The sequence below is a fragment of the Benincasa hispida genome, chromosome 1 (assembly GCF_027475165.1).
Source record: "Benincasa hispida cultivar pf3 chromosome 1, pf3_genome.v1.1, whole genome shotgun sequence".
NCBI lineage: Eukaryota > Viridiplantae > Streptophyta > Magnoliopsida > Cucurbitales > Cucurbitaceae > Benincasa > Benincasa hispida.
The window spans coordinates 89,810,598-89,821,021 of record NC_143478.1 but is presented as its reverse complement, the minus strand read 5'-3'; the positions used below and the strand labels follow the sequence as shown (position 1 = coordinate 89,821,021).

At 33.2% G+C, this 10,424-nt stretch overlaps 1 protein-coding gene across 1 annotated transcript; it reads right to left on the bottom strand.

Annotated features, from left to right (window-relative positions):
- Positions 1-1,224: 1,224 nt before the first annotated feature.
- On the bottom strand, positions 1,225-8,064 carry LOC120088064 (serine/threonine protein phosphatase 2A 55 kDa regulatory subunit B beta isoform-like). The gene is made up of 14 exons (XM_039045104.2): positions 7,515-8,064; positions 6,674-6,777; positions 6,475-6,573; positions 6,249-6,368; positions 5,394-5,591; positions 4,677-4,768; positions 4,391-4,509; positions 3,560-3,683; positions 3,301-3,424; positions 2,685-2,753; positions 2,496-2,587; positions 2,315-2,392; positions 2,159-2,229; positions 1,225-2,024 (listed from the first exon to the last, which is right to left on the bottom strand). The coding sequence occupies exons 1-14, from the start codon at positions 7,624-7,626 to the stop codon at positions 1,885-1,887; spliced, it is 1,542 nt and encodes a 513-aa protein (XP_038901032.1). The 5' UTR covers positions 7,627-8,064; the 3' UTR covers positions 1,225-1,884.
- Between the last annotated feature and the right edge of the window lie 2,360 nt (positions 8,065-10,424).

The window sequence follows — 10,424 nt, the reverse complement described above, 5'->3', positions numbered from 1 at the left end:
CCATTGGCTGTTTGTAAGCTGAAAGAGAATGAAAGATTTAGAGAACTATTGTTAATTAGCACCAACAATAATTTTTTAAATGCTTAAAAATGTATGATTATATCTTCCACACTTCAAAATATAATCTTTATTATTATTATTTTGTACCATGTATATGAAGACAACAATGGATGGATATACCACTTTACAAATTGTTCCCATTTTAAAAAGTAAAACAAATATTTTATTTATTTTTGGTACAAATAATTTTATTTATTTTAGCCTGATATTTCGTTTTATGTGATTGAAATAATTAAGGAAGAAGAAAGAATTATTTTCAAGAGGAAACATCTATGTTTTGCATCTCTGGCGATGTATTAGATCCTAATGAAATGTCTAATTTGGGAGTTCTTCTAATACAAATTTTACTTTTCTTAAAAATTATTTATTGGACCAATTGACATATAATCCATTTTTTGGAAGTTGGATGTCTAAACCTTCGTATGCCCCCACTCGCTAAAATTTAACAAAAAATAAATAACTAAAAACCCAAATTTTAACATTGATTAATCTCTAGTGTCATTTTGCTTTGAAATTATATATCTTTTTTATGCCATATATATGTTTATAATTTATCAAAAGCATATGATAATGCATTTTAACAAAATTTCAAACGAAAACTTAATACAAATCTAAATTTCAAGAGCAATATGTTGGAATTGGAAGTTTAAGGGGAAAAAACTGAAACAAACTTGACAAGTTTCCAGGTAAAAATTGAAACTTCCCCAAAAGGAATCTAGATAACATTTTATAAGTATCATTTCTACAACCTAAATATTGTCTTTCTACTTTTAAACATTACATCGTCATCCCTAAAAAAAACCACACACCTTATACAAGGTTAAGATATTCGTACTCTTGAATATTTCAAGAAGCAGTCAATCTATGACCGACTTGAAAAGGCCTCTTTTTCAATGTGACGATATACTTGATTGGGAATATTAAATGTAACAATTAACACATACAAAAGGATATACTATCATTCATCTTCAACATAACTCGTCAATGATGACAACAGAAGAAAAAAAAATCAACTAACCAAAGTCGGCTCCACCGTGTTGGAAAGACAGCATCTTATTACAAACTAGAATTGAGTGAAGAACATTTTCTCAGAAATGAAGGATGTAAGAGAAAGTAGGTGACTAATTTTCAGATGAAGATACCAAAAGAAGTCCAAACAGCAAGTTAGAAATAGCAAATCTACATAGATTTTAAAGCAAGGGACAAAAATATTCAGAGCTATATACGCTACATTCAATATAACTGTTCTTTACATAAAACTACAGTAATAAATTATGGAGAAAAAAAAAACATCCCGATGTAATTTCTGAGAGTGACAATGAATCAATTGAAAAAAATAATTTGATGTACCGCAAGATTTAACAGCTTCTTCCCACCGAAACTTTTAGAAGTTAACTAAAAAACTACATCTGTTAATCTCGAACCTAGTGGAAGAAGATATTGAGCTACAACTTCAGTAGTTTTGTTGCAGGGGGAGCTACAATCAGAATTTCCCTAAGTTCAACCCAACAAAATATGGAACAGAACTAAATCTTTTCTCTTTTGGAAGAAAAGAAAGGACTATGAAAGGAAATGAAAAGACAATTATAGGGTTGAAAGAAGAGAAGAAAAAGGAATGTTGCCCGAGGAACATAAACAACGTGCTTTCTTGTGGAAATTTTTAGGCCCTGCACAGTAATAGAAGTATGCACCAGATATTGTAGGCATGTGGAATTCGATGAATGTAGCTTCCGTGATTGAGGGTTGATGAGAAAGGATAGAACTTTTACCGACGAAGTCGAAAAGGTTAAGTGGGTGATGTCATTTGATGTTCAGCCTCTCTTCTTATGCATAATACATGTACAAGCTGTTTGCGGCAGCACAGGCGATTGAATTTTCAGCTGGATGCCATGCTAGATGCAGCAGCTTAGTTGTGAAATCAAAAGGGTTGCCATTTACATCAACCCCTGGGCTCTCAGATCCTCCTGATATCAGTGTTTCCCAATGTAGGAGCATAAGAAAATATTACAAAAGGAAACACGAGCCTCTAAACATTGTTGGCGCTGAACAATTTAGTGATCAGAAAAAGAAAAAGGATATTTAAGCATGGAACACCAACCTCGTCTCACAACTCTTGTAAAGCTGCTACTAAGTGATCTCGAAGGTCTTGAAGGGGTCTGCACTTGTCTCCTACCAATCAATACCAGCAAATATATAAGCATTACAAAATCTCATAGAACCCGAAGTTTGTGAATATGCCACTTGATTGAAATACCTGGTTGGATTTTTGCTAGCTTCCAAAGTTGTTGCCTCAGTGCTTCCCGGAGAACAACCAAAAACTCGGAATAAATTGCTGGGAGCACATCAATAACACATAAATTTATGGCAAGACTTTTTGAAAGAAAAAAAGTCTGAATGAACACAAATGCATAGATAGCTGTGAAAATTATACAGACCTGTAGGAACCCGTAGTTACACGCAATCCATCACCACTCAAACAACACTCAAACTTGTCAAAGATTGAATCATTTTCATATAAATCACAAAGCTGCATATAATAATAAGAATCTGAATTTAGCCAAGTCCAATAAAGTTGTATAAATTTTAGCAATATGTTATGCCTGAACAAAGAGATTTCATCTCACCTTGGGTCTTAGATATTCATGAACTTGGAAGGTTGAAACAGGACCTGAATCCATGTTGATGTCCCATAACTGAAAGAGAGAAAAACGGGTTGGAGTTGCAAGGAACATGTCATATGGATCACAAAATCAAAAGGATGTAAAGACTTAAATAATGAGTCCAGTATTCTATGATAACAAGACAAGAAGAATCCATATTCATTTTCCAGTAACAAGGAAGTAACAGAAAATCAGGAAGCTTAGGTGTTACCAGGTACATGTGACCAAAGAAGGTCAAATTTGAGGAACTATAAGAATTACACCAAGCACATTGCTAGGAGCCTCATGCCTCATAAAAATGTCAAAATTTTCATAGAGTTTACTTTTATCTATATGATAGCTCATATCTGATACGTCACTTAGGAGCACGCCTTTCCTATTCCCATTCTATGTTTACCTAATAGTAAAATGCTGTCTTATTCATGGGTACTAATATGTTATTGTTTATATACACACAGATAACAGGAACCATCAGTATGGCACTTCACATGCAAATCTTAGGATGACACTATCAAATAGTTTATGGCCTCGTAATTGAAATAATCGAACTATGGTTATAAATATATATATATACACAAACCTTAAGAGTCATGTAATCACGACTTAATATATATCTTCCATTTGTCCCAAATTTAATGTCTGAGATTGAAGCAATTATCTCTGTGAAAAATGATCTAGAACCAGGTGCCTCAGGCTCCTCAAATCTGTAAGCAAAAGATACTATTTAATCGTTACAAGTTCATGAAAGTACAATTACCACATCCCACCCCAAAAGAAAAGGAAAGAAGGAAAAATTCATTTGGGGAAGGGGATTTAGTCAATTTCATGAAGACACCTACAGTTTGGCATGAGAATCACATAATGCTGATTGCCGCAGATCAACTAGGCGGATTGATCCTTTTGAACTGCTATATGCTAGCATGTTGCAGTGCGTAGGGTGAAACTCAGCAGATGTAATCACCTCTGCAAAAAGATACATTTACATAAAATGTAAAATAAAGGTTAAGAAAAACAAAGAGTTGAAGAAAAGCTAATTCCAAATAACTATATGCATGCATCTTATTCATGAAAATCCTTATTCCAATAGGAGTAGACCAAATTGGCGTGTGATGATGTGCACGAGGTCTAAAGAGGATTCTTTTAAGAGTCGAGATCGTTGCTTTGAAGTTGCCATTCTGTGAGAAACTACGGAGCCAAGTTTTGGTCATGATTAACGGCTTGAGAGAAATACGAGAAACTTGGAAACAGAAATCTTGGAAGGAAATTTTTGGAGTGCTGCACATTCCAATGCTTCTCTTTAAGTGTTCACATCTTGAGTGTTCTGGAATTATCCACTAATTATGATTTTTATCAATGGAAGCAGTCTCTTGTAATTTTCTGTTAAAGTTTTTTTTTTTTTTTTTTTTTTGGGCGATGTGGGCTGTTCTTCTGTGTGGGCTCTAGAAAAACAGCACAATATACGGTGAAATTGGAAAGCTGGCATAAGATATCAGAGCTTCTAGATGGCCCTTCTCTAAATGTTCTTGTAAGGGTATATTCCATTTGTATCATCACACCGCCCATCAGTACAAGAAAAGTAGCACTATGAATTCTAAATGATAAATCCAGTACAACATGTCATAATATCATTAAAGGGAAGCAAGCCACAAGGAAAACAGTAATGAGCTTACCAGTTAAATCCTCCATGTTAGCAGGCTTCACATCAACAATGTTGAAACTTTGATTGCTAATTTCCAAGTTCCATAGATTTATCCGCAGGTCATCAGCCGATATAAAAGTTTCACCATCGCTATATAATAGGCAGGATGTTGTAAATACAACAGATATACATGTAATTATTAAAATGTCAAATACAAAAAGAAAAAATAGCAGGAATAAAATCCGGTTGCTGCCGTGATACTTGAGATCCTTAAAATCCTATGATAATTGGGGGAGAGTCCAAACTTTTGGCATTACCTGTTATTGGAGATAGAGTTGATATGATAATCATGAGCATGGGCGTATACCCTACGACATCTAGCAAGAAGACTCGACTCATGGCTAGTTACCTAATTTCATCAAGAATAAAAATAATGTTCATAAAATTTCCAAAGAGAATGAAAATGAATAACAATCACAATCACAAGTGTCTAAAAATAATGTAACAACCATCACAAGTAGGAATAGGAAAATGAAATGTTCACACAACTTCAACACTTCAGAAAAAGTAAACAAATAAACCTTTAGTTCTCAAAATGCAAATCAATCTTCTTAATAATTATATTGCATAGCTTGGGAGAAGTAGCTTGGTAACCAAGTAGTCCAATTGGAGTAAAAAATAGACAAAAAAATTTATTAAACCAGTAGTATTTTCCAGATTTTCAAATTATTAAATTTTTGCGGGAAATTTTGGGAGAAAAATTTTCCTATCCACCTCTCGTACAAAGATTTCCCACCATGATCAAGGCAGGTGCATGTGGGGCCATATCCAGTTTTCAACTGTTATTCTTGGTGAGATATCTATTAGAGGGAACTAAAATATTGATTGAAAAAATGGAAAATAGTAAAATCCAGTTTTTGCTTTTAGTCCTTTCAGCCATCTTTCAATACTAGGAAAGTTATACAAGAGGATAAAATTAACAACTCAATATGTGGAATTGTTCAGTCCAGAACCAAGAGAACACAAGCAACTACCACTTGTAGACGTAGTGATGAGATGGCCCCCAATAAGTCACTGCTTGAATGATTATAAACTCCATCACAGGAACCTCCATTTGGAAGATGTGGTGTAGAACTACTTGAAATACTTGAACTAGCAATACATCCATTGCCAACAGCTTTCGACGTGTCCACATTCATGTTGGATATTTTCTTGATCTTCTTTTCTTGCACCTGGTCAAATCTCAAAGAACGAAGCTAGATTGAATAACAAATGCTACAGTTGATACCAGTCATCAAGAAACATATAATGGCCTACAGAAATTTTCTATCACTCCAATGCCTTTATGATAGGACTAAAAAATAAAAATTACTGCACTCTACACCTTTTTTTCCACTTCAGATGGAACTAGTATGAGAGAATATATTCAACTAAAAAGACTCAAAAAAACAACAACAACAACAACAAAAAACGCTAGAAAACAAATATATATGTATTGCTTCTATTATTAGCTTTTCTTTTAATTCTAGGTTACAAGTTATTGAATTATGATCATTCCTGTTTTGGAAGTCCTCAATCGGGCTTTAGTGCTTGCTTCAAAAGCCAAAACTTCAGAATAACTCTGACCACCAACTGACACTTGTGAGGAAATAGTTCAATATCATAAATATACTCACCGATTAGATCTTCTCGAAATGTAAATAAAATAACAGCCAGGGAGGCACACAAACAAATTTTCATGGTAAATTAAACATATTTCATCATCACGCAATGTATCTATAACTTTTTTTTTTTTTGAAGACAAGTTCCAGCAATATCTTTAGAGCCTATTAGCAAATCAGCAGCTGAAGTGAAAATATTGGAAATATCATACAATGTCACTTTCCTACCTTCCAAAACTTAATGGTTTTGTCATTAGTAGATAATAGAAAGAGGGCACCATTGGCTGTTTGGCACCATCTGATTTTGTTAATTTTCTCCTCTATTTCCAAGCTCTTGAGATAGTCAAACTAAAAAAAGAAAAGTGCAGGCACAGAGTGAGTACTAGAATAATATCAAAGCCATTAATCTGAAAAATAAAGAATTGTGCAGATTTAGGCAATGAAAAAAGATTGCCTCAGGTTCATGGCTCTGAAACTCTGTTTTATAACGAAACTCAGGATGCCTAGTCACTGGATTGTCCATTTTCTCCAAGTCCTTTCTCGTTCCTCCATTCTGTAAAGACAACATAAGTAACTTCCATAACCAAGAAACCAAAACTAATTCTGTACAATGAACAAAAAAACAGAATCCACATAGCACAAAAAGAACTAACATCTTTTCTATCTGTCCTCTCAAAAAGAACCACTCGACCACCTCGATCTCCAGTAGCAAGATGGTCGCCATTTTTATCGAATTCAATTGCTGAAATAATATCAACTGCAGAGAAGCAAAGCAACCATGTAGGGAAGATTAAGACCCAGGTGGCTCTTAAAATACTACAAGAACTAAAGCAATGCTGTATCTTTATGTTTATGCTATCAAACAGACTCTACATCAAACCTCACGAGTCGTAACTAATTATAAATTTACACAATCTCGTTCAATCATTTCCCAATTGTCATAATAATTTACAATGCACAAAATCGGCAATCTGTATGAGTTCACAAGCACCATTCGTCAAGCAACGTAAACCAAATACCACGCCTTGTAAATGGCCCAATCCTAGTTTTCATGATGGCAGGGACATAAAAAGATTATTTCCATCCATCATCCCGTGAATAAACTTACTTTTATACTAGAAGAGCTGACGCCGGTACTTTAATGCATGCAGTATAAATACGAACTTTGAGTTTGAACGCAGGTGCAAGTGTGACTTACCGTATTAAATTTCATATTACTTAAATTAACCGACAAAGAACTAATGCTGCATATCTCCATATAGAACTCTAAACTATTCTGCAACTGAAGCCCGCTTATCTCCCATTTCGAGCCAAAACAACGCACAACAAATTACACTACTAACTCGGATGGAAAATGAAATACTCGGAAACAATCTGGAACAGATCGAAGATGAGAAAACAAACCCTAATTGCAACTGATGCACAGTATAGCGATTGGATCGAACAAATAAAGCAAAATGGCATGCTCCACAACAGTACAATGTGTAAAAATACCTTCCTGTACTTCCTCGCCGGCGGTACGTTCACCAAACACCTGAGAGAATTTCCACTCAAGAGGCTGCGAGGAGGCCACCGGAGGTGTCATAGCTTCATCGCCACCTTTCATATCTCCGGGAAACTAATCCAACTAACCCAGATATAGAAAGGGTGGAAGAAAAACACAAAAAGAAGAAAATCCCACCAAATCCAATCACAGCAACAACCGATCGCGTTCTGGGTTTACATAACCGGAGCTGAAAAACTCTTAAAGAAAGGGAAAAAAGAGGGGAGGGAAGGAATCCGCTAGATTCCCGATTCAGCCATATTTGAGCATGGGAATGTGCAGAGTCTGTGTGAGAAACTTGAAACAGTTTGAATTTGTTGTTCCTGGAAGGTGAGAATCTAGAAACATGAAGTTGGAAAATTTATCAGAGAAAAAGTTATGGGATTGAAACAGAGTCAGAGCAAACCGTTCCTTCGGTTTGTAGAACCAAAGAAAACACTCCCCTCTGTAGCTCCTCAATACCTGGTTTCATTTTCCTTTTCTTTTTTCTTTTTTTTTATAAACTTTTGTTCTATATAATTTTCGAGGGTAATGATAAAGTGACTTGCACGTGTGAAATGGCAGGCTTCAAGGGTATTTATATATATATATATATATATATATATATATATATATATATATATGTGGTCTAAATACTATTTTGTTCGTTATGAAAAAAAACAAACAAAAGGAGCTTGTGTGTAGCCAAAGATTGGTTATAACCGTTTGTGTTTGGAGTGTATATTATTTCAATTTGGATTTAGATAATTTATATTTGGGATGCATACTTTGTTAGTTTGGATCATAAAATTTGTTTGGAGTCGAACTATTTAACCGAAATTTGTGTTTGAGTGAAGATTATTTTAATCCGAATTTAGGGTTTATTTGTTTAGATTGTTTATTTGTTTAACCAAAAGTTCCTAAATATGAGTTTAGGGTTTATGGTTCTTTTCGATTTTGTTGGTATATTATATAAGTAATAGAACCTTTAATATTATATTTTGTAAATAGAAAAAAAAAATTAAACCCACCCATCTCTTAAAAAGGTGTTAGATTTTAAGATACGTCATTCTCCATCCATCCGGTCATCTTAAAATGTATTGATATTATTGAATATGCACAAACTACATGAGACCATGATAAAAATTCATATCATTGATTAAGTAAGAAAGCTCCATATATATTTAGAGGAGTACAAAATAATTAATTATCTAACTAGGTAATATTGCACAAAAACATACATCTAAGAATGATAGTTGTCAAGTATATAGGTCATTACCACCATGACACACAAAAATATATTGTCAACTTATATACATGATTCCCAAAAAAAAATGATAAGTTATTCTTCAAAAGTAGTTGACCAAAAATGTGTTTTCCAAAAAAAGCTTGCAATACTAAAATAAACTATTATATGAATTGAATTGAATTAAAATGCACAAATCTTTGTAAAAGATCCTCGGATGGAATTCTTATTCTATTCCATAGTTCAATTTTATGAATAACTTTTTTTTTTATATATACACGCAATTTCTTACTTTAAATTTTGATGAAACCCATGAAATAAGTTATGTATTAGAGCATGTTTGGATTGACTAAAAAAATAATATTTTTCAAAAATTCATTTTCATTTAAACATTTTTTTTATTAAAAATACTTAAAATAAAATGCTCATGTGGTTATATTTTCTTAAAAGTGTTTTTATATATAAGTTTGTTTGGTTTTCTACACTCAAGGTGTTTCTATTCATTTCAAATTACTAAAAAAAAAAAAAAAAAAAAAAAAAAAAAAAAAAAAAAAAAAAAAAAAAGAAGACTATTGAATCATGAACTAGTCATCGTAGTTGATTGCATATGTGATCATTAGAGATGTTAGTCACTGAAATCGGGTGTTGGAGAGGTGGTCTTCATTGGAGTTGGTTACTGGCTTGATTGTCAAAATTGGTCGCCTGCGAGTAGAATCATTGGAAATATTAGAGGGAGATAGTACATTATTTTAACGATTGAATTGTAAATAGTGCTATTATAGCAAAACAGGGGCTTTGAAAACCCTTTGATAGTCTTTAGTGAATGAAGTGTCATGTTGAATAAAAATGAAAGTTGAAAGCATGAGAATTGAGAACCAAAATGAACCAAAACTACAAGAATCAAAATAATATTTAAAGCTAATATTTTTTTTATTTAATTTAATGCACTTATTTTAAATTAAAAGGAATCTCTTTAGTATGAGCAAATTTTGTTTTTATTTCTATATTTAGTTGAAGGGTTCGTTTTAATATCGTCCATGGACAAATTTTGATCAATCACAAATCACCATGTCATTTCTTAAATTAACAACAAGATTACAAATTATCATGTTGAACTAATTAAAAGTTGACATGTGTCTAAATTGAAATTTAAGATAAAAGTTGGCAAATCTTTGTGATACCACGTATTTTTGTTATGACCGTTGAATCGAATAAGCTAATTTGATTCAATTGGGACTCAGGTTAAATTAAATCTAAAAATAAGTTTAATCCAATTAGTTGGGTCTAAGGGATAGGTCCACGGACAAATCAAGTCTAAACTCACATGGCCTTATGAGAACTCTTGTTCCTCTTTATTTTGGGTTCAAAAATTTAAGACTCTAGAAAGAATTTAGAGAAAATTCTTCAACTATCAGAAAAATCCCAAACTAAATACCCCTTAAAGAATAAAGTCTCTCAAAGATTAAAAGCATTCTTTCAAGACTTTAACTTCAAAACATTTCACACACTATACTTCCCAAGCAAAGTGGACACATTCAAGAGATCAACAAGTCAAATGTCGATCCAGCATATAAGATCAACATGCCCAAAGGTCGATCCAACCTACAAGATCAACAAGCTAAAGGTCGATCCAACA